Source organism: Rhipicephalus microplus, chromosome 7 (assembly GCF_043290135.1).
Source record: "Rhipicephalus microplus isolate Deutch F79 chromosome 7, USDA_Rmic, whole genome shotgun sequence".
NCBI classification, from domain to species: Eukaryota; Metazoa; Arthropoda; class Arachnida; order Ixodida; family Ixodidae; genus Rhipicephalus; species Rhipicephalus microplus.
In genome coordinates, this window is record NC_134706.1 from 118,370,535 (window position 1) to 118,394,672 (window position 24,138).

Genomic DNA, 24,138 nt, shown 5'->3' on the forward strand with positions numbered 1-24,138 from the left:
TAGTTACACGAGGAAGCACTTCAAGCCAACACGAGAAAGACGTGTTCTTTTATTTATTATTTATTTATTTACTTTGTAAGTGATCGTAGGCCAAACTTTCTGCCTGCACGTTTTCGTTGGTCGTGATCTACCGCCGACGTGCATACGGAATTATATCGCACTGACTAGTGTGGTCTGACCCGTTTCCCCAATGAACGCACGTGCGGCAGACCAAGTTTGGTGCGAGTATAAACGGTGTCGGCTCCAAAATGAATGCAGGCGTGAAAACTGTGAATAGCGAGCACGTTATTCTCGAGTGTCCAGTGTTGCAATGCCGCACGGTCCCATCGAGCAGACGACAACTGACCATGCTGACGACTGGGCTGGCCTAGGTTATCGTGAATAGAGCAGCATTGGAACTAGAACGCTGTGGGAAAACGAATGGGCGACTGAAGTTGTGGTGGTGCTAACAAAAAAAAAGCAGTACCTTAATGCGGTCACCATGCGCAGTCAAGGTGCTTTTAAATCTGGATGTCTACGACACTGTTTACCCATTTTAAAGTGACGCAACTATCATCATCATCATTATGGGCCTGCAGTAAGTCAAGTCGAGTCATTGGTCGAGTCAACATTCCAATACAACACTTCTCGCCATAGAGGAAGCTTCTCGCAGAAGCCCTCAAAGAATCGTAAGCATGCCAGGTGAGTGTCTTCTGTTAAATTTTCATATTGAAGTTGTAAGCCGCAAAGGTAAATAAATAAAAAAAGAGAGGACAGTTGATTTTCAGCCTCGCGCTGTATATCTTTACTGCTTATTCATGTATGTATGTACAAACCAACTGACTAGCCTAACAACGTGTTCTGGTGGTGGGTGTTCTTTGGTCTAGCCACCATTCTACTGTGCTCTGTGCTGTTCAAGATGGCTGAGAGCGCGGATCGCAAATTTCGGCGTGAAATTAATCGGCGCGTCAATGCTAGTTTTCAGCTTATTGACAGTGAGGCCGATGTCATAAATGACACGCGGTACGTTGACCGAGATTCCCGCAACGCCGAAAGAGAGAGCGACTTGCCCTCCGAGGCTTGTGCGGTCGACCTCGAAGACGGCCATCGTCGCCTTTGTGTTCATGACAGAGAACGGCCTTCGGCACACTCCTCGATCGTTCCAGAAACGGATGTGCCCCAAGGACACGTTTTGATTTCTGGCGACGCGTGCTACCCCAGCGGCTGCAGTGTTTCTGTGCCTCACGATCACACAGACTTCGAACGGCGTGCCTTCCATGACAGCAGCGCTGCGGCTTCGACTTCGGCGACCTCGCAGGTGAGGCAGAGGGATTCTTTCGAATTGGCACCGACTGGGAGTAACGAAGAGCAAGTTTGTGAACGCGGCAGTGTGGACAGCTTGCTGGCCTTTCGTGAGAGACTGCAAGCGTGGGCCTTACAATCTCGCGCATCGCACACTTCAGTTACATCGCTCTTGAGAGTACTACAGTCCCACGAATGCTTCAGCGCGCTCCCTTCAACTGCAAGGGCATTGTTACAGACGCCCAAGAAGTGCCTGGAAGTGTTGCAGCTGGCCGGCGGGAAATACCATCATTTCGGCCTCAGTGCAGGCCTACAGCGAGTGCTGCAAGATTGTGCAGAGAAGCCATAAACAACTGTGTGCTTGTTTTGCTGTGTTTAGTAGCACTTCTCATTTTCAATGTTATCTCAGCTTTTGCCATTTTATATGTTGCAATTCAGCGCTATTACTTCATGAACACGTCTTTACAGAATACGTGCGTCAACTCATGCGAATTTCGCAAACTATCCTGATGAGGCTAGAGCAGCTGGGACGACAGGTTGATGCCATGCAGCAGCACCTTTTCAACACAACAGTGAGGCTTCAAGATGAGACAAATGATGATGTGGTTTTGACACCGGTCAAGGATATTGACCAATTTCTAAGTCTTGAGGGGAGACTTGCTGCTGATGGCAACATTAAGCTAAAGCTTGTACGTCATTCATTATATTTTTCTATAATTTTTTTTTCTAGTCACTGCATTAAGCTACTCTTCTAAAAAAAATAATGACCTCAAAACTTTACAGATACAGCAGCTTGCTGGCCTTGGTGGCTCAACTTTTGGGGCAGCAGCCAGGAGGATGCTGGAGCTTCTGCTAAGCCTTGAGGTTGCTGTGCAGTTCAGCTGGGCAGGCCAAAAAGGCAAAAGGAAGTTTGTGGATCTAGGTGTCACAGATGTCATTTGCAGTGAGTAATTTGTTTCACAACACCATGTGCTGCAAGAGCCGTGTTTGAGTACAGACATTTCTAAGTCTGTTATCCACATTATCTTTCATTTGAAGTCAATAGCAAAAGAACAATCTTTTCATGAAAGCATTAAATTTTTTAGGATGCTTGCTAATTAAAATTATGTGCTTAAACGTGGAAAATTTTTAGCATGAAATATCTGTTGTCAGTAAGAAACCCTGCAGCTTCTTCAAGCACACTAGTATACTTGCATGGCACACATACGCAAGCATTCACTACTTGCAGAAGTTATTATCAGGTAGCACTACTAGGCATTCTTAACTGTAGTGGAAATCTTATGTACAGATGAAAACTAACAGATGGAAGCTCATAGTGATCACTGAGGATCTCTAAACAGGAATAAGTACCTAAGACAAGCTGGTCAACATTTTCATACATGGACGTATTTTCGTCAAAGGCGCCTCATCATTCTTTGCATGCTAGGTTTCAAAAAAGTTACAATGATGTCTTCTTCGTGGTGTTCTTCTTGTAATGCAACACATAGTGTCAATGTCAGTACTCTTGAAATTAACATGGGGAAGGATGGCAAGGACCTTTAATGATGATGTGCCCACCTATCAAAATGTCGATCATGCTGACTAGAGGTACTTCTTCAAACAACCTATGTAGCATTATATTAATGTATTATGTTTGTGTAATTCCTGTTTTATGAACTTTGTACTTTTTCAGAGGCCGTGAGGCGAAATTTTCCGGAAACAAAAAAAAATGACATCGAGTGTGTGATTAAAGTGTGGCTTCGGCATGCTGGGGAAAAGCTCCAGAAGCAGCGCTTAAGAACTTCTCGCACTCACCATGAGGGTGAGTTTTATTATCTGTGCTGTTGAAGCTATCATAACATATGATACTTTTGCTGTTATAGTTTAAATAATTTTCTTGCCTTACTCGAATTTTGATGTGTATGCAAGCATGAACTATATAAATCATTTTCACCATTATATAATGGCTAGTTCGTACCTGCACATTATGGTAATATAATTTTCATTTTATGCTTTCAAATCTGGCATGCTGTTATTGTCTTAATATTCTTATTGATACTCTAAATTCACTTGTGCTTCAAGATATGCTGCTTTCTATTACTACAGAATGTCTTCAAAGTGTCGCGTTGTCAAGCCCATCGGATGAAGACCTCTGAAGGCACAGGGCAAGAAGTCTCATCTAGTGAAAACTGCCAAGTTTCATTCCTGAAAATAAACATGTTTTCTGTGCATTGCTGTTTTTATTGCTATACTTGAAGAAATTGTTACTGAAACCTCACAGGCAGTGCTTTAAAGAGTGTGCATGTTCAGGCACTTTTGATTGATCAGTTGTCATTTCAGCGCTCCAAAAGAAGAATTAGAGCAACTTTTCGTAAGGTCTGATGAGTGCCTAGGTCTTGTATGCTTCGTCCTCAAAAAGTACTAGACTCATCATAATGTGCTCTTTTCTGGATGCCCTGAGGACGATCTGAGGCCGGACAAACGGACTGGTTTAGGACCACTTGAGGTTCATTTGAGGGCTTCCTCAGGTCATACTTTCGTACGGTGTAGGTCATCCTCAGGACAACCTCAGGTTGTCGGAGCGTTGTCTGGGTGTTGGTAATCGCTGGGACGATAAGCCGCTACATGCCACTAGAGAATAACATAGAGAGGTATAACAGCTGTGGTACACTCGAGTTGTCTTTTTCAAGCATTGCAAGGCTCTTTCGCGATGCTCATCACGTTCGGCTGGTTATTTCAGAGCAGCGCACTCAAGCTCAGAGCGCTTTCGTATTGACGTCGGACCGCGAAGAGCGGGACTCGTGCGTTTCATCTGTTCTCGACATAAACTTTGGTGGCTGTAATCTTCTTCCGGCCTTTCAATTGGTCTGCCAATGTATGCACGTTCGCCTCAGAAATCCGCTGTCTGGCCCGCATCAAATGCAGCCCCAAAATTTCGACAATCTGAGACAGTACGCGGCTGTGCCCGATGGACTGTAGCATTATTGAAGTGTGAATGTCTATGAAATCAGGAGAAGTTTTGTGAAGAAATGTGACAACCACTAATGAAGCTATTTAACGCCGACTTTAATAGATGCGGCACCACTGCCTGTGAGCCTAAAGTAACAGGCGAATAATATTGTGTGTATTGGGTATCCATACCCACCCTCTCCCGAACATTCTTTTTCAGAGAATAATAAAAACACAAACGCTCGGACTGCCTGAAGGAGACAAGATGGCACAGTAGTTTTGGACATCAGAAATCAAAAATATTATTTTCCAACGAACTTATCCGGCGTCTTTTAGGCCAAAAGGCGTCTCACGCAGCTTTTAAGCGCCTGAATTATCTGATATGGCAGCAGTTATGTTTGAAGCGGTATCAGCCTTGGGATAGGAGAAGAAAAAGCACGAGAGCCTGGGGGGCAGGGAAGAAGAGAAGGATGAAGTTAAGAATAAAGCATATTAAGATGAACGCCAGTTCCATATTGAAGCTACAATGCTGTTCCGTTCTTTTAAGTAGGAATACTACATTATTTTGGCACAGCCGGCCATCGAAGCCAACATGTGGGTGACATTCTTCGTTGACGAGACCTCCGCGGACGAGATTACCTTTTCGAAGTACCAAGTTTAAGAAGAAGCACTGGTGGACCTACCTGGTGAGCTCTGCTCAGAAGAACTCGTGAACCTAATTGTGGCAAAGGCAGCCGTGGGCCCTACTGAACTACGACGGAAAGGTGCTCCAAAAGTAAACTTGCGTGCGGGGACCTTCTACAACCGAGTTCTTGAACCAGCGCGTAGAAGAGACTCAGGATAACAGTCTTCAACGGAAGAAGTGAGCCTCGTTTCGAAAGCTCTCCAGCTGCAACATGAACAGATTGTGCAACCGAACCAAATAATGACAACCCTTATAAGCTCTCTAAATGCTGAGAAACCACTGCCTAAATTCGTAGAGCCTGATGCCTTTCGCGGTATATCTTCAAGTCCACAAAGTTGGCTTGAGTTCTACGAATATGCCGCTGGAAAAAGAGGTGGCTCTCTGATGAGAATAAAATCACTAACATGCGTGTTTACTTGAGAGGTTTTGCGCTCATGTGGTATGAAATATGCTTCAGGAAGACAGTGGTGACTCTTGCAGTCAGTGGAAGAAGAAACTTTTGGCCGCATTCGTACGCAATCCAGTACATAGATGGAGTACAACACTTAATTTCAAGTCTAAGCAAAGCTTCCTTGTCGAGTGCTTCATCGTAAAACACCGTCTTTTAAAGCCAGCCGAGCCTTTGCTTCTATCTACGGCCGTAGTAGCCTTAATAACGCATGGATTACACACAGAAGTCTTCAAGAAGGTGAAATTACGGTCACCCAAAACTTTAGATGACCTCCTGGAGTGTATTCAGTATTTATCATCAACATCAAAAGCTAGCACAACCGCTAATTCAAGCTGCTCTTTCAGTCGAAGTAAAGCGGACTGGTCAAGTTGCTATCAGCGAGAACTGAGTCACCTCGCAAGTAGCACGGGTAAATTGACTTGACGCACTCCGACAGGCCGAATAAATATTATCGACACTGAAGCTCAGGAAGATTCGACAAAATATATAATAAATGAGGGTGATCAGTCCCACCCAGTGACTCTAAATGAGACTGGTTATTCAAGTTGCTCTAGCCTACTTCACACTCCCCTCAATGTAGAAAACAAGCCGGTGATGGCTTGTTTTCTACACAGTGGTGCATCTGTGTCTATTATAAATGCTAAGATGGTGGATGACCATCGCATGCATAGTGGGAGAGTCCTACAGATACAAAGCTATGATGGAAAATTCACATTACATAATCAGTGGGTCTTTGTAAACATCCAGTTCCAGGGTCAGAAAATAGAGAGCAAATCGTTGGTGGTAGAGGGGGCGACATACGACTTTTGCTATCAAGACCAGATATAAAGGAATTAAAGATCGACGTATACTGCGAGGATGTGGTTCTAGTCGAGGCCGTAGCAAGAAAGGAGACATATGCAGATGCTCTATCAAGGTTGATGGTACAAAGCAACACGTAATAATCCGAAGAAATCAACGAGGTGAAGCTGTGCGAAGGCTCTGAACAACGGGTTTTCACTGAAGGTCGGTATCAAGTCGCACCAACACTTGTTTCCACAGTCCTTTATTTGTACCACGATAGCCCAGAATCTGGGGCACACGACGGATTTTGGCGTACATACAACAAATTGATCAAGATATTTACATAGCCTCACATGAAGAAAGCCGTCACTCAGTACGTTCGTTCCAGCAATGCATGTCAAGTACACAAAGTCAAGTATAAATAGCCTACGGACGCTATGATACTACCTTGTCACTCGAACGTGCTTTCGGAGTAGTTCACCTGGATTTCGCTGAACTAAATAAGAAACGGGAAAGAGTCAAGGGAACTCAAGCTTTTCTTCTGGCCATAGATGAATGCACGAGGATGGTCGCAAAACGATCAGGAAAATAAGATGCAAATAGGGTCATAACTCTCCTCGAAAGGTAAATATTAAAGACTACACGGTCAATCGTATGCAATAACGGCCCTGGGTTCAAGAGCGAAAAGCTAGCAAGATGGGCTCGGGATCACAATATATCGATCAAGTTCTGTGCTTCATACCATCCCGCAGCGAATGGGTTGGCAGAACGTGCCATACGGGACGTGAAACACTACATCAAGATGTACGATATTTTTTCTGCTAAATGGAAATGTTCTTTGGTAGCCGCCGTGAAACATCATAATCGATCCTATGCAAGTGGATCGGGGTGCAGTCCACAGTACGCTTCTTCACGAGAAACCCCTATTCTGCAGGCATACCTCGAGTTCGGACTCTTGGGAAACACCAAGATCGTCGAGGAGAGGCAAGAAAAATCACAGGATGTGAGATACCGAAAACGAATGAAAAAGAATTTCGACGAGAGGCAGCGAGCAGCCATGCCAGCCATTCAATTCACCGACCTCGTAATAGTGAAGAAAGGCATAAAAGATGACAGTGCCAAATTTTACGGTCCTTACTATGTGACCAAGACAGTCACCCAGAACAGAATTACTGGTGAACGCAGATCACCAGTAATTCTGGTGAACGCAGATAAGTTGAATGCGCTTCAATGGACAGTTTGCAATTATCTGCAAGTCGGCTTTCCTGTAAGGCTTGTTTTCAAACCAAAAACTCATTCACAGGCTGCTTTTCTCGCTCATTGTGCAGCGAAGACACGTGAGCATGGGAGTAGAACAAAATGTCACCTCTCTGAATTCCAGCGATGGCACGGAGCACGCGACTGCAACACAATGAGTGAGCAAAGCAGTCTGTGAACGAGAGTTGTTGGTTGAAAAGCAAACATTACAGGAAAGCCACGCTGCAGATCATTGCAAACGGTCCATTGGAAATGTCTTCAAATATTACACCAGAAGGGGTAATCAAAAGAAACCGGGAAAGATGAAGCAGTATGAGCCTTAGGACAGGAGAAGAAGAAGCACAAGAGCGGGGGGGGGGGGGCAGGGAAGAAGAGAAGGATGAAGTTAGGAATAAAGCACACTAAGATGGACGCCAGTTTCATACTGAAGCTATAATGCTGTTCCGTTCTTTTAAGTAGGAGCACTACAATATCTATGACAGCTACTGTCTTGGGTCGCATAAACGTCGCATATAACGTTATCTTGTGCAGATGTCTCACAAATGCAGTTTACTTGAAGCGGTGCGGTGTGTCGCCACATTTCTTTATGGCTGATTGGTTCAGTAAGCACTTGTTCTTAGTTTATCACGAGGCTGTTCGATTAGCATAGCTCAATAGTTAGCCCGTAAAGTATCAATGAAATGAACGACAATTATCAATGAAGGCGAGTGTCTTCAGAGACAATTGTCTTTCCACTGAAAGAGTACAGTAGCCCCTTGACCAAACCATTATTAGGCATGTAACACCTCACTGCTTCTAGCATGACTCACCTCGATCAGAACTTTTCCAGTGTGTTTAACTGCAGCCGCAAAACGGAACGCTTTTTCGGCCTCCTCTCGGGTGAACGTGTAGGGCATCAAAGGTTTGACCACTCCCTTGTCGATTCCCTCGAGAATAAGCGATTTGAGGTGGCGCTTCAATGCAACAGAACTCGGATCATGATTCAACAAGCTGTCCAACATCACTCCGTGGAAGCTCACGTCCTGGAGAAACAACGACATTCCAAGATTTTTGTCCTCGAACAGGTCGAACTTGCCGATCTCCAAAAAGCGACCGCGCGTTGCCAAGCAGCGAACGCTGGCCAGCAACTTATCGCCGGCCAAAGAATTCAGCACCAGATCCACTCCTGAAACAGCGGGTTGAATAAAAGGTAGAGATAAGGATCTTGTTACGTTCGCATTGTTGCAGATACACATGATAGATTTTTTAAATAACAAGTTGGCTAAACGATAAGGTGATAATAGGAGCAAATTCACAATATTTACATTGTGGAATCTTTGAAAACAAGCCAAAAGGAGGTCCTGATGGAATAACCATTGCTTAGTATGAAACGTATACCTAGTATTTATCGCATACTCAATACCAAATACCTGGTTTGTTGTGGTGGCAAGTATTTAGATATGAAATCCAACTAAGGACTGAAGCGATGTCTAAAATTGAAAAAAAGCAAACAAAAACAGACAAGGTATTGAGAAAAAAACGGTTGTTATCCCACAGACTAGACTAGTAAACGCTCCCGAAAAAAGTTGTTTGGAACAGTATGGGTGTGTTATCATTAAAAACGTGGTGCCTTGTTCGTTTGAGAATGATTCATAGAGTGCATATTGCCCACCAATTTGCAGGCATTAAGCACTTGATGATGCAAAGGATGAAGATTGTAAGGCAGCGTACCATTAAACTCTTGCTTTTAACTCCATAAAATTGGCATATTATCAGCCGGAATCCAAAATTTAAACATTAAAAATTCATTTTCATCATCTGGAGTACATTTTATTAACTTGAGGAGCATGCTTAAAAAGCATTTGCTTGTGCCTGCTTAGCTCCGCTGCTTTCCAATATCAGACATTTATTGTAGAGCAAGACATTGAGATCCTGAGCGAAAACTATCAGAAAAGTATACAAATGAACGCATGTTCTCTAAGCTGGAGAATACTCTGTGTAATGTGGTAGCGGAAAGTTTTCGAAAGCAAAATACTGAAAGTAATTCCGTTATAGCGATCGGCGCGGTTGTGGCTTCACCAGACGTGCAAGCCGCAAAAGGGTGCTCTCTCTATTCCTGCACCTAGTCTTGAGTCTTTCTGCAGACGGCAAGATACCAGCGGTAAATGAGCATTGTGTGCAGCAGCCTGCGTTGTTTTTTATTCATTATTTATGTAGTTATTTGCTGTCAGCTCTTGTGTTCCAAGTGTATCGGTGAAGTACCCCGTATGTTCAGCTTATTTTACTCTTCGAGTGGAGATAGAAATGTTCCTGCACAAAAGACTGTTCCACCACACTTAGTAGAGAGAATATGCGATATCTAGAGGTACATGAAGCATTACCCTATAATGTATCCAATTGCCCACCTGTGAAATGTTCGGTATGCTAGCAGTGTATGAAAGTTGTGTACGGCCATAATTAAGGTAATCGATCAGAATACCACGTCTATATGCAAATTATGGCAAATATTTAGGCTCCAATATCCAAACGTATATCCTTGTCAGCACTACCATTCTGCAGCAGTCACCACGAATTGCTTGTGTCGCTTGACTACAAAAACAGACGAGCTCACCCCGGCCTTCAGTTTCACGCATAACGTGTTGTTCGAACGACAGGTCTCGGGTATTTGAAATGTGTCTGTTTTGCAATGTTGGAAACCGCTTTCGGAGAAATTCTCTCTTGTCTTGAGACCCTGCGAGGCAGAAAAAAAGTATCGTATAAATAACACTCCTTGTACTAAGCCCACCAGTGGTATTCTTTTACGGAAACTTGCACAAGCATTGAATGAAAAATCAAGGCAGCTTCACACCTGTGGAACCCAGTCCGAAAGAAGTGCTGAGCTGGCCAGCCTTCTTGGCTTCTCTTTCGTTTTAGGGGCGAAGTTCTTTATGGCGTGGCTTGTGCATCCCTCGTAGTCCATAACCATTAGTGGCACATACCCGAAATAGGTATAACATTTGACCTCCAAGGTGGTGCAGGTGAGAGATTTCTTCTGGGCGTTGCTTACCAATAAAAAATAGTGCTCAATGTACATGCCAGTGGCTGCTAATGGGCTTTCGGCTTTTAGTCAACGCGCACGTTGCGATCCCCATTAGCAGCCATTGGCATGTACATTGAGCACTATCGGACAAGAAAGGGTTGCTACATTATACTCGCTGGGTGTAACCTCCTTAGTTTTAGAAAGGTTTAGCGAGTGTTGAGACGCAGGGCCATGAATACAATCAACTAGAATATACCATGAATGAATTCGAGGTGGTTAAAGGATGGAAGCAGATACGAAGTGCAAGCCGTAAGAAATGAAAAGCTGAATCCTCCTGCCTCTCATTTCACATTAGCAGCCACTGGCATGTACATTGAGCAATATCTGACAGAAAAAGGTTGCTTCGTTATACTCGCTGGGCGTAACCTCCTTGGTTTTAGAAAGGTTAAGCGAGCATTGGGCCGCAGTGCCATGAATGCAGTGAACTAGTATATACCATGAACTCAAGGTGGTTGAAGGTTGGAAGTAGACCCGAAGCGCAAGCCGTAAGAAAGTGTGCGTGTGCCACCTCTCGTTTAGTCCTTGGAATGTCCACTGAATGGCGGTGCTTCTATATGGGGAATATATAATAAAAAGTTGCCAGATGGTGGGACTTGGAGTGTTGAATAGATGGACGAACGGGCACACAGACAGATGCATGGATGGACGCATCAACCGACGCAGGGGCGGATGCATGAACGAATGCAGGGACGGGCGCACGAACAGATGCATGGACGGTCACACAGACGGACGCATGGACGGACGAATGCTTCACCCCACTCTCCATCACTCACTCCGTGGATATCCTGCCATTTTTTTGTTTCCTTTCCTTTTATCCTTCTTTCGTTCTTGCACTCATTATCTTTACCTCTGTTTTTAACCATCGAAAAGTCTACAGCAGCCGTTTATTCAAGAGCTATGAACAAAACAAGAGCTATGAAAAGAAGAGAGCAGTGTTTAGTCCTTCGAGGTGGAGGAAGAGGGAGAACTGAAATAAGCAGGAATGGCGACCGTGTTGGCTCTGTGATTCTCGGTGTCGTTACATAATATAGTAGAGCAAATGTGTAGGAAAGAGAAGTGAAGGTGAAGAGATAGCATGTGAGGCTGAGGAAAAAAAAACCGAATGCAAGAGTGTAAATCATAGCTTAAAAATAATGACGGGGAAATAGAATGACCAAAACGCTGGAAAAAATGAGATGAAGACAATTCATAAAAGAGAAAGAGGCTATGACTCTGATGGCTGAGCAACTACAGCGAACAAGAGAAAGCACGAGAGATTTTCAAGGGGCCGAAGTGTCTTCTTGAAACGGGACTCAAACCCGCGTACCCACGTTCTGAAAGCAAGCATTTCAATCAGTCGGCTATTGTCCTATTCCCTCTCCTATACAGATACGTTAGCCGAACATCTCATAGCATTCGACAATATAGTATAGCAAGAAGGTAAGAAAGGATACTGACGGTGTGGTGCAGTGAAACAAAAAGCGCAGCATAAAAAATAGAGAAATAAGAAGCACGAAAAAGAGACCAACGAAAAAAATAGATAAAAAAGCAAGAAATAAGAAGAAAGAAAGCTTGAACGAGAAATGAATAGATAGAGAGCAACGAACGAATTCCCACACAGAAACCCAAACATAAAAAAATTGAGACGGGAAAATAAAGAAACAGAAAATGATAATAATTAGCGATGCAGCAATAACCAGGGTTAGCTAGGTTATCATCGTTGGTGTTCTTTTAGCATTGTGCCTTCAATGCAAGGTACAGTAACTTTTTGAAAAACCTCTCTCATGTACCATTTATATTTAGAAAGAACTTCAAAAAAGCTCTTGAAACCCGGTAGTACTTTAACGCTCTTATAGTAGATAAGCAGACCTCAAAACGTATAAACTACTACCTTCTGCACTCTGTTAAACCACCCAAGGCCACAAATCACGTAGCATATTCTTAAGCACTGCTCAGAAAGGTTGTATGTTGATAGAGGATGAACCATCTACCCCTTGTTCATTAGGGAGAATGTATTCTGTTACTTTAAAAAGCAGCACATTTAAGAGCACTGTAGCAAATCTCACTGATTTTTGCATATTCAACTCACCTACAGTGGTGAATACTGTGCAGCCCATGGAAAGAGCAATTGCGATTGCAGCCTGTCCGACGCCTCCACTACCACTGTGTATGAGGACTGACTCTGCCGGCTTCATAGCTCCTCGTACAATTAGTGCGTAATACGCAGTCGAGTATGCCACGGGGACAGTGGCAGCCTGTTCCATGGTCCAGGCTGCAGGAATTTCCCACATCATATCCGGATCAGCAACGACGAAACTCGCTATGGACTGGCCTTTGACACCTCCCATGACACGTCGTCCGTTCCTGTCGCGGCCAGAATACTCCATGCCGAGGAAGGCGTCTCCTGTGACATTGTCACCTAGGCGAATATTTTACAATAACTTGAGCGTAGCTATTTTGCTTGAAAGCCCACATGGTCCATTTGTATTCCACAGTTTAGAAAAAAAGAACTTGTAACAGACTTATGCGGAATGTCATATTTATGCTTTCCTTTTTGATTAGCGAATCATGCAGAAGAGAGGCAAAAAACAAATCTGCAAGCATTTTCATTCTAAGCAGTTTCAACAAACAATAAGCAAAAGTTATAAAAGGAGTGTTATTGTAATTTCAACACTCATATGTGAAGAAATAAAAATGTCCAACTACGTGTACTAAACCCATTCATTGAAGTTATGAAGAAGATTTGCCTTAGACTTTTTGGAAGTCTTCTAGGCGGAATGCTATAATGCAGAGGACTGCACTTTTCTGCTTTATAGTATTTTGTTTTTCAGACGGCGATCATCAACAGGGACACGCGCCACCACCATAAGTTGAACTCACCAATAAACCCTTTGAAACTACACGACAAGGATGAAACAGCGCCTTTGAAAAAAATAGGTCCTCCTATTGAAACGTCGGCCACCTAGTTTGAGGCACTTCCACTGTTCATCTTACGATTACCCCACTATGTTGTTTCCATCTGTCGGTTCCCATCAAGATTTTGAATTCACTGGCAAGTGGTAAACGACTTGGAAAGTCGAAGCGGTACCGCGATACAATAGCGCATTTGCGTACTGTATTTACGTAACCTGCTAAAAGATTCTACTGCCACAAATGACCAGGAGACAAGTGAAGCCAGACACACAGGCGACAACTTGCATAGATAAGAATCCCTGGTGCGACCTCAATAATATGACGGAATTTAATCAATACCGCTCTAGTGTGTCCAGTGCAGTTGTGTCAGATATGTCCGGAACTAACTTTTATTCTATAGCTGCTTAAACTTTAAGTACAAAAAGACATACTAAGGACCACCTAAATAAATTAGCGCAGAATTGAATTTAACTATTCTGACAAGAAAATCCTCCTATGGTCACTAAGCAGTACACCAGGAGCCTTATATTGCAGAAATTTGATGTGAAGAACGAAGTCAGGAACTTTCGCAGCTGTCCCAATACTCACAGAGGTTGACTAGGCGCAGCACATCAGTGGTATACGGTGGTCACTATTGACCGCTTGCCAGTAGGCTTGACGAGAAGAGGCCAGCAAAGGTCTAGGCCTATAATATTTCCCTTTTAATTACGAAAAGCACACATATATTCGCTTCACTGGCCTTCCTTTAATGACCAGATAGAACGTTACAGAATTTGTTTGTGAAGCCATCTTATATTTGAGGTATGTGTGGCTTGTCTCATTTTTTTTGCGTGAGCGTTATGAGACAGAACCGCTCGGCTTAGATTTGAAGTTATAATACCAGGCTATCCTTACAGCAGAGGCCACTGCCAAAAAAAGGGCTCCTGGCTTCTGGTTGAAACGTCAGTGGAAGGATATCAGTCTTCCATTTCATTGGTCTACCACAGTCTACACGGTCAGCCCGCCGATCACGAATGCAGTACTTAAGTGACAATGTCATCTGATGAGGTCACGATGACGTCATATGGTGACGTCATCACACAGTCATTGCTTTTCGTTTGGCTCTCATTGATGCCGCTGACGCTGACAGTCTATTTTAGCATTTGATGAAGAATGTAAGGCTTCCACCTTACAACATAAATGTTTTGTGGTTATGGGAACTGCCCTATATAAGCGAACCATTACCTTGCAAGAATCTGTTCTAAGCGGCGAGTTATCTCCGCTCAAGTGCGAATAGCTCGGGCAAGTTAAAGAAAAATATACTCACCACGCGCAGTGTCCAAGTTCACTTTTCCTGTAGCAAGCATGATATCCCGGAAGTTGATAGCACTGTAATAAACGTCGACGTAGAGATCCTCTCGGCCAATTTTATCACAAGGTGAGAGATAGGCCGTTGGCGACTCGTACCACTGTAGACTCGACAGGTCTCCGCGAGTCTCGACTTCTAGGTACGCGAACTGTGTTTTTATCTTCGCCTTGGCATCTGCAAATTGAATAATTACGAGTGCATATAGTGATAGGTTTGTGGCGCGGACATGTATGTAAACAACCATAACAAAGTATGATACAAACACAGTATTTTGTGCAAACGTAGTAGAAGTGGGCACTTTTTTTGTATTGCTTGTTTCGGACATGCTCGACCAGTACAAAATAAATGCCTATTTACAACAAAAATGCATGACAGAAAAGCAAGGTATCTTGGTTGTAAAAGGGGCCTAAATGAACCTAATTTTTCTGTATAGTAATATCTATCTTTACACATCAAATTTCTGTGTTGACGCAAATCGTGGTCAGTTTCTATCAAAGGACAAATAACTCTGCTTGCTCTGGCGTATATATCTGTTATAAGCCCTCAGCTGGTAGCTTCGCTTTTTATCTACTTGCTCGTACACTGCAGTTACTGACTTGGTGTAATGGTGAAATTTGGGCAGGTGTTCTTCCACCTGCCCCATAAGAGTGCTGATCAAACCAGCAATTAGTTCCATACGTCATGAATTCATTCAGATAGCGAGGAGCAAAGGCGTTGCAGACGTCTATGTGCTACCTGTGGCAACAAATGACGAGTATGATGCTAGTAATGCGAATGTTACTGCTCGTTCTCTACACCTATTCACTATAGTACCTAAGATTGCACACTATTGATCAGGTTGAAAAAAAGCAATTTTATTTAAAAGTTCTTTAAAAGGAAAACTCTGGATTGAGTTTATCTGCTAACCTAGGCCGCCTAATGGAATAGCTTCAGTGAACGTCACCAATCGCTATTATTACTTGGCCATTAATGTTCTTAATTTATCCCACCAACGCGAGTGACAATAAGTGTACGGGTTTTTTGTTGAAAATTTTAGAAAACATTTCAAAGCACGGGTTTCTTAAGTTTGTGGTGGCAGACAGCAATTTAGAGGCTTTGGTGAGGCTTACACGCGCTCGTTGTGCTTATGTGGAACAGTAACTTCTAGCTATTATAAAAAACAGCGTAGGCATATAACTCTTTCTTTAGAAGCGAAAAGCGAATGTTTTAGTAAGTCCTAAGGAGAATATGAGAACGCATTTCGATAATCAGAGCGCCAAACACGCCGTAACAAATTGAAACAGATGAAGATACAAAGTTGGACACTCACTGACGGCGCGGTGCTGGTAGGATCCCCAATGGCCATTCTGGTGGACGTTCATGACCAGGTCTTTTTCTACTATGTCTTTATAGGCTCGGTTGGTTAGGCTGAAGTTGGCTACGCTGTTGAAACCTTTCGAATTGGCATCAAATACACAGCTGTGTGAAATGCAAGTTAGAAGTCAGGACATATGAGATATCATTACCCTTTCTGTTATTTAACTGAAGATGCCGTGATGAACAATGCACATTGTCAGCTAGCACGCAGTGAAACAATGTGGCGATGCGTGTTCAGCTTTATGTTTTTAAGTGCACCTCAACTCGTGAGTATACACTCCATTTGGCAGTCCGTCAGCTTTGCTATCATGTTGCAAATAATGAAGCAATTACTGATGTGCAAGCCTTACAGCTGTTGGGAAACGCATAACAGTTAGAATTGTCAAAAGCCAAACTACTTCGTGGTGTGTAACTGAACTAACCTTAGACCAAAGATGCGCCGAAACATTCGTTCTACAGTAGTACACCTGTTGCGTAGGTATTATCACATAATTATCCCTCGCTACCGTGGAAAAGGTAAGGTAGGTTACTAAACCACATGTTTCGATCAGAAGGAAGCTAAAATACGTTAGGCTAAACACATGGTACTGCAATATATATGAACCTCAAGGAGTAGTCTCTCTAAGTATCTGATATCCAGTGATGCACAGCGCGTACGCCATGGCGTAATGGCCCATTCAAGCGCGCACTTAGTAGAGGGGTTAAGTCTTGCATTACCGTCAAGGATCCAGCTGATGTCACTGTGGTTGTAACTCTTGACCAAGTGAAAAACAGCGCTTTCCTACAACTGCAGCGCGAAAGTGCATATGTCGAAATAAAAGCATACTTTCAAGCAACGACAAAGTGTAATAGCAGCCCCAGAAGCTCTCTCTGCGTTGCAACAATTTTTTTTAAAGCAGCCTTCTCTATACGTAGTCTATAGAGACGACTTTCAGTTTTCCTTGCAGTGATCGCTACCTAAAAAGTTTCTATGATGCATTGCTACGGTGAAGTCTCTTATATATGTCATTTTTTATTTAAACCTAGCCTATCAGATGGTATGTTGAACTCTTTACATGACAGCTGGTCGAAGAATAAATTTCAGAAACGAATTCACATCGCGGCCTGCACATTTTCACAGACTTCACAGCCTTCACATCCTGCACATCTATGTAAAAGGAACAAAGCAACCCGCTGAGATAAATACGCACCGAATGCGACCACCAATGTTCTCCTTCCGAAGGCAGTTGGTTAAACCAAGGATGCCACTTGTACCGGCGTCTTCAGCGAGTAGCCATATATTATCTCCTGTGGGCTTCGTGTCATGTTCTGCTGCTTTTTGCTTCAAAGACTCAACCCAATCAAACTGCCCATTTTGTACACTGATAACTGCCTGCTTGGTGACATCGACAGCTATGGTAACTTTCCTGAACAGCAAGAGTGTTGAGAAGTTGTTCGACTTGAGGACAACCATCCGAAACCCGCGACCACTGAACACTGCAGTCATTGCCTCCTCAGTGTAAATTCGAAAAGGGACCCCACTCATTTGAGACAACAAGATTTCAGCTGCAGTTAGAGTGGTCCGATGAGATAGGAGAACGAAGCCGTGTTCTTTGCAATGCGAGGCCATCGCTCCTGCCAAATCATTCAGATCACCAGAAGAATTCAACATGCTGCAGAAAGCTACCACTAAATCAGCCCCGAGTTGTTTTTCTCCCGAGGCCAAAGAACATCCCCCTGAGACCTGCGGCTTGTTTTCGGGCACTTGTTGCGACGCGAGGCTGACGGAGTTCACGCTTGACACCGCGTACTCTGTGTTGAGGCACACATTGTACATGGAGAGCAGTGCAGATACCCGAGGACGCATGGGTGCTACACTCTTGTCACTCGCGATCTCGAGCACAGATAGCTTATTGGAGCTTGTATTTTCAACAACTACATGAATGACATCTCGTAGGGGGTCTTCCTCTAGGAGTGCAGTGCTCAGTATATCTTCTTCGAGGGAATTGGCGTTGGACAGCAATGCCGATTGCAGTGTTGAAGCCAGTGTTGCAGGATCAAATGCCTCTTTCTGCATTGCAATCAGGAACTGTAGTAGGCTTTGATTATGCTCTATGTTCTCTACATAGTGGATGAGGAGTTTTTCTGTCACTTCCACAGAACTGTTCAAGGTGGCCTCGAAATGGCTTGTTTCTTCCACGCTGAACTTCTGCAAGCCTCGGCTGATACAGTTGCATACGCCAGCATATTCATGTAAAAGTTCTTGTCGACGATGACGGGCTATTTCATCATCCATATACGGGACAAAGCGGTGTTCTTCTATTATTGGGATGTGGGCTACACGCCGCCGTGGCATTGTGTACATTTTTGTGCCCTGTACTTCAACGCCACCAGCACGGCGTAAGTTGAGGTAGGAGTCGTAGATTAGGTGGAGACCTGTACACATACAAGGGGAGGGGGAGAAGGAGGTGTAATGGGACATACTTTGCAAAAACAAAATGTTCTGCTATATTTTTAATCGTTTCCAGTTCTTATGTAAACAGACATACACTGCGAAAAATTTTTGTTCAGCTGCTTTGTTATCATAATCTACGAAATGTTTCATTGCCAAGTTCACGTTATTGGTGAATAAATTCATTTTTATTATTGGTCTCAGAAGTAGTAGATAGCACTATTTACCGCGTAATATTTAGTTGTTCTTGTACTCTACAAAAGTTGACTACATTGTGTCCCTACTAATTATTTGGTGGGAGTTCTGGCTTATAGAGTTCTCTTCGAACATTTAAAAGAGAGAGAGAAATAAAGACGCAAGGAAAGTCAGGGAGGTTACCCAGACGCACGTACGGTTTGCTACCCTGCGCTATGAAGGGTTCAAGGGGAGAAAAAAAGATAGGAGAGAGAGAAGAAAGGTGCACACAATCACGAGCACACACGGGGGAGCACACGCAGTCTACAGGTGGTCACTCAGGTTTGTTGTCTTCAATTAATGCAGTAGCGCTTTAGTCCCTTTCTCACACGCCCAAGGTCCCAGAATATACTGCACAGAGAATTGCCTATAGTCGAGTTGCTTCAAAACCATCTGAAGCTGGCATCGCTGCGTGTCGTAGCAAGAGCAGCTGCACAGGACGTGTTCGATGGTCTCTTCAGCTACGCATGAGTCGCACGTAGAGGTGTCTGCTATACCGATACGGAAAGAGTACACCTTTGTGAAATTTTCGAAAGATTTTCATATAATTGTATACCTTCAGCAAATGTCATGTTGTTCCTATCTTGCTAAGAAAATACCAGAGGATTTCACTTAAGACAGACGCTATAATCGTGTTATTAGGTATCTTTTTGCAGGCAAAACTCTTCTTCCACTCCTAAAGCCAGTGAAGTCAAATAAAACTAGCAATTTCAGCCTCTAGACGCTAGAGAGGTTCACAAAATTTGCAGATGTCACATTTACCAATACCACGAATGTCTTTTGTATATTTCCGAGCATATAATTGTGAGAAGCTGATCGCTAAAGTGCGTGTTTCAGTGTTTTCGTTTGTCATTTTGTAGACTCACTGATTGGTTTGAAATGTTTAGGGAAAAAATTGCTGATTTATGTTTACTCTTCCGGTTGAAGTAATATTGATAGACGAGGTAGTTGATATTAGTGCATCGTAAGTTATTTTTAGCGTGAACTGGCACAGGGACAAAGAAAAGAAGGGTACAACACTAGCGCTACTATCACCAGAAGGTTTTATTCAGAAAAAGACCATTTATATTTCCATGTAGTCGCCCTCTGTCCATGCGCACCATCGTAATTTCACAACCATGTCTATCCACTGACCCTGAAATTGTGTGAGCCACGTTGGTAAAAATTTTTACATATCTGCGAAACCTGCACAACTGTTGGGGAATTGCGTCCAAAAGGCACAATATGCTAATGGGAACACGGCTATGAAAGGCTTTAAAAGCTTCCACCCTTTGGTGCTCATTAGTCTTCACTCATATCAGAGTACACTGCACTTTTACGTTTTTGTTGTAGGCCCGTGTGCTCAGATTTGGGTGCACGTTAAAGAACCCCAGGTGGTCTAAATTTCCGAAGCCCTCCGCTACGACGTCTCTCATAATCACATAGTGGTTTTGGGACGTTAAACCCCACATATCTATCTATCACTCTTACGTTTTGCCTTCATCTAAATGCGACCGCAATCAACGCAATTCAACCCCACCACTTTGAAGACAGCAGTAGAGCATCATCGCCACAATATGTATGTAGTGGTTCGGTTATAGCAGCTGTTCACCTGATGTCGTGTGTGTCGTTAGCGATCGCTATTGACCGTAATATTTGTAGCGGAAAGTTTTGAGAAAATGGGATGACGTTTACAATGTTTTCAAAAAGCGCGACATGTTAGAACCACAACAAAGTAGTTGACAGCACCATAGAGTGAATAAGCTTTTCGAGAATGAAAATGAATGTCTAAAATATTTGTTTCTGTTGTAAGTGAGCAATGATGTTCGCCTGTTTTACACTAGCCTGTGATAAATGAATGAACATGTTTGCTTAGCACCTTTAAATGAAAAAAAGGGCTTACAAACCGTTTCGGTTAGCGTAGTCTAAGCTATAAAAGGTCAAATGCGATAACTAATTCACTTCACTCTGCTTGAAATGAGGGATGTCCTCATGTGATCGCTGAGAGCTCTCACTACAAAATGGCAACCCGTCTAATATATTTTGGGGTGCCTGTGAGGTACTGGTGCATCAAATAATAGACAGAAGGCCAGGTAGGTTTACGAATCGTTCACGTCAGAAAACTTGGAAGTCCACAATATGATTACATGGTGGCAGCCTACACAATGCCAGAAATACGCGGGTTTGATCACGGCCATAATAATCTCAATACAATGGAGACAAAACAATTGAGCTCTGTGGAATTCCTGATTTTTGAGCACGTCGAAAAGATCAGTAGGCCCAATTCACCTGAAGTCCTTCACTACGGTGCTTTTAACAGCGTGAGCCTCGTCGGGACGTTGATACCTCAAACCAAGCAACCAGCTTTACTCTACAATCACTGCCAATCCTTTTTTTTTAGGACGAAAGTGCTTTATGGTGGGTATCACTAAGACATCTACGACACATTTCCGTAACGGGAGTGAGGTTGAAAAATACGCACGATTAGAAGGCACAAAAAAAAACTTTCTTGATTGGCAGTCGAACCCAGGAGCTCTGAGCTCATGGCAACAGATGCGCCTGAAATGTTATCCCCTGTGCCATTGCCGCTTTTTAAATACGAAGCATTTTTTGGCGAACTTCTATCTATCTATCTATCTATCTATCTATCTATCTATCTATCTATCTATCTATCTATCTATCTATCTATCTATCTATCTATCTATCTATCTATCTATCTATCTATCTATCTATCTATCTATCTATCTATCTATCCAGCCGCCTACGACTTTTAGCTCTCCTGGCTGTTTCGATAATGGTATTGATACAAAACATGGTATGACAACATTGCTGTATGAATAACATAGTTGACTAGACACAACGTGAAAATCATAACATGCATGTAATGAATGTTATGATTTGCTGACCCGCAGGTCGCGGGATCAAATCCCGGCTGTGGCGGCTGCGTTTCCGATGGAGGCGGAAATGTTGTAGGCCCGTGTACTCAGATTTGGGTGCACGTTAAAGAACCCCAGGTGGTCAAAAAATTTCCAGAGTACTCCAATACGGTGTCTCTCATAATCATATGATGGTTTTGGGACGTTAAACCCCACAAATCAATCAATCAATCATGATTTACATTTCTTGGTCTTGTTGCTTTTGCGGTGGTTTTGTTCACATGGCATGTTGCAAAACTGGTATGGTATGACATGATTGCATGGCGAACACAAGCGACAGATCCTAAAATAAAAATCATGACATGCGTGTCATGTATTAACATGACTACATTCCGCGCTCAAGATGCGCTCGCGGCCATTTCGCTAGCCTCACATATACCAAATTTCGTATTACAGTACGCGAAGGAATGAGGAAAGTATATGACTGGTGTAAAAATGATGATCATGATATGCGGGTCAAGCAACATGACTACATGCCACGCTCATATAGCGTTGGCAGCCGGTTCCCTGGCTTCACGTATACAAAATTGCGTATTATGGGACGTGAATAGATGACGAAGGTATGTACTGGTGCAAAGAGCTAGATAAACATGACAGGCCTGTCATGTAACAACATGACTGCATGCTACACTCTTGATGCGCTGGCGGCCGTCTCGCTAGCTTGACATGTACTAAACTCGGTATTACGCCACGCGAATGAGCGTCGTAGGAAAATGACACATCCAAACATGATAATCATGGCATGCGTGCCATGTAACATGACTACATGCCACACTGACGATGCGCTTGCGACCGTTTAGCGAGCTTAACATATACGAAATTCGGTATTACGTGACACCAACGGATGACGAAGGTATGTGACTGGTGCAAACATGATAATCATAAGATGCGTGTCATGTGGGAACATGACTACATGTCATAGTCAAGACGCCAATACATTTCGACGTGACGTGGTGCACGTGCTCACCGGCGTGCCACGCCAAGCGCTGGTCCTGCCATATACTCGCAGGCATGCGTCGCGTTGCTTTGACACATGCGCCTTTCAGCGCATCCGGCATCAATCCGTCACAAAAAAGAGAGCACATCAGTGTGAAATGGAGCATGTCGCATTTCGCGCCAGTTGCCGTTGGGCCACGCCGACGAACGCTGGTCGCACTTGGCGTCATAATATAGAGTGCTCGCGTTTTGCTAAATTTGCGTTGCTGTGCCCAGCGTGTGCGCGCGTCAACGCTACACTTGAGTATATAGGGCCCTTCATAATGCGCTCGCAGCCGTTTTGATGGCTTTACATATACGAAATTTGGTATCCCATGACGTGAATAGAGGACGAAGGTGAACAACGCATGGCTGGAACGCTCGTGCTGGAACGCTCGAACACGAAGTAGCTGGTCGTGCTTGCTCTAGGGTTTTGGCCTAAGTTTGTGTAGTGGCTGTGGTTTCTTTGTCTTTATTAGGTGTTCCTATAGTGCTTTTACAGCTAAGTAAGCGCTTTTAGCGCTAGAAAGAGCACTTAGATGCCGTTTTCTTCACCTGGACCAGGGGCTTGCCTCTGGTCTGCTTCAATTCCGCCACAGGAAATACCAGTGGATAAGTTTCTTCGCAAGGGCATTCCCGCAGTACCTGTGGCCCTCGTCCCTAGCAATGACGGCTTCATTCGGATGAAGAATCTGAAAGTGGTCCAGGTGGAGCTTAGAGCTGCGACGTCTCACTTTCACAGCATCACAGGGGTCCGCCAGTTCGGCAGAGGTGGTATCCTATGTTTTTCATCTGATCAGCTCTGTGTCCAAGACCTATTGATGTGCTCGAGTTTCGCGACCAATCCGGTGAGCGCCTTTATTCCCCCGCATCTGGCATGTGTGAAAGGTATTGTTCGTGGTTTCGATGTTAACTTGACCCCGTCTGAGGTATAAGAGATGTTTGCCGTGACTGGTGCTATCTCCGTTTATAGGTGTGCATGACTGGTAGAGAAGCAGAAGACGCCGACTGAGTCGGTAATTGTAACCTTTGCTGGAGCGAATCTCCCAAGCGAAATCAAGGCATAACCACTAATATACAGAGTGAAACCGCTATCACCGCGACCACTCCAGTGTACGAAGTGCTAGCGATACGGTCACATTATTAAAGGATGCAGGTCAGAACTTAGATGCCGAGTGTGTGGTGACAACCACGAAACAAATTAGTGCAAAGCTAAAGAAGAGAAATGTTGTCTCTGCAACGAAAAACAATGTGCAGATAATCCTGAATGCTCAGCAAAGGCTCGAGAAATGCAAATTCTTGAAATTATAGGGCGTAGGCGCTGTTCTCGACGAGAAGCCCTAGCGGAAATACAGGCTAGAACTCAGGGGTATGTCAGTGTTGCAGCACGACATCTCTCGGAAATAAATGAGTCGATTTACCTGAATATAGCGGAGGCCATAGAAAAGGCTCTAGAAAAAGCCATGGAACGACTGGCTTCTAACCTTTGCGATTCTCTATCTCAAATTTTGGCTAACCAGATGATTCGCATATTTGGTACAACG

The 24,138-nt window shown here is 43.7% G+C and overlaps 2 protein-coding genes across 5 annotated transcripts in view; one reads left to right on the plus strand and one right to left on the minus strand.

Moving 5' to 3' along the window:
• LOC119179026 (fatty acid synthase) overlaps window positions 1–24,138 on the minus strand; it is a 159,666-nt gene that overhangs the window by 53,922 nt on the left and 81,606 nt on the right. For 3 of the 4 annotated variants that reach the window (XR_012885043.1, XM_075869602.1, XM_075869601.1), the window contains exons 16-21: window positions 17,230–18,454; window positions 15,993–16,141; window positions 14,642–14,857; window positions 12,512–12,841; window positions 9,976–10,095; window positions 8,195–8,550 (exon numbers count right to left, since the gene is read on the minus strand). Coding sequence is in view for 2 of the 4 variants with exons in the window: in XM_075869602.1 (XP_075725717.1) it covers window positions 8,195–8,550; window positions 9,976–10,095; window positions 12,512–12,841; window positions 14,642–14,857; window positions 15,993–16,141; window positions 17,230–18,454 (2,396 nt within the window). In the remaining 2 variants the exon portion in view is untranslated. The remainder of the gene's footprint in view (window positions 1–8,194; window positions 8,551–9,975; window positions 10,096–12,511; window positions 12,842–14,641; window positions 14,858–15,992; window positions 16,142–17,229; window positions 18,455–24,138) is intronic. The other variant, XR_012885044.1, reaches the window with a different exon arrangement.
• On the plus strand, window positions 1,617–3,491 carry LOC142767602 (uncharacterized). The gene is made up of 4 exons (XM_075869603.1): window positions 1,617–1,970; window positions 2,065–2,224; window positions 2,954–3,082; window positions 3,367–3,491. Exons 1-4 carry the CDS (start codon window positions 1,767–1,769, stop codon window positions 3,414–3,416), a joined length of 543 nt encoding a protein of 180 aa, XP_075725718.1. The 5' UTR covers window positions 1,617–1,766; the 3' UTR covers window positions 3,417–3,491.

Excerpts from the sequence above, each read along its gene's own strand:
- LOC142767602 (XM_075869603.1), top strand. The coding sequence starts at position 1,767 with ATGCGAATTTCGCAAACTATCCTGATGAGGCTAGAGCAGCTGGGACGA. Across the intron at positions 2,225-2,953 it reads TGTCACAGATGTCATTTGCA|AGGCCGTGAGGCGAAATTTT; the intron begins GTGAGTAATTTG and ends GTACTTTTTCAG. Across the intron at positions 3,083-3,366 it reads TTCTCGCACTCACCATGAGG|AATGTCTTCAAAGTGTCGCG; the intron begins GTGAGTTTTATT and ends CTATTACTACAG.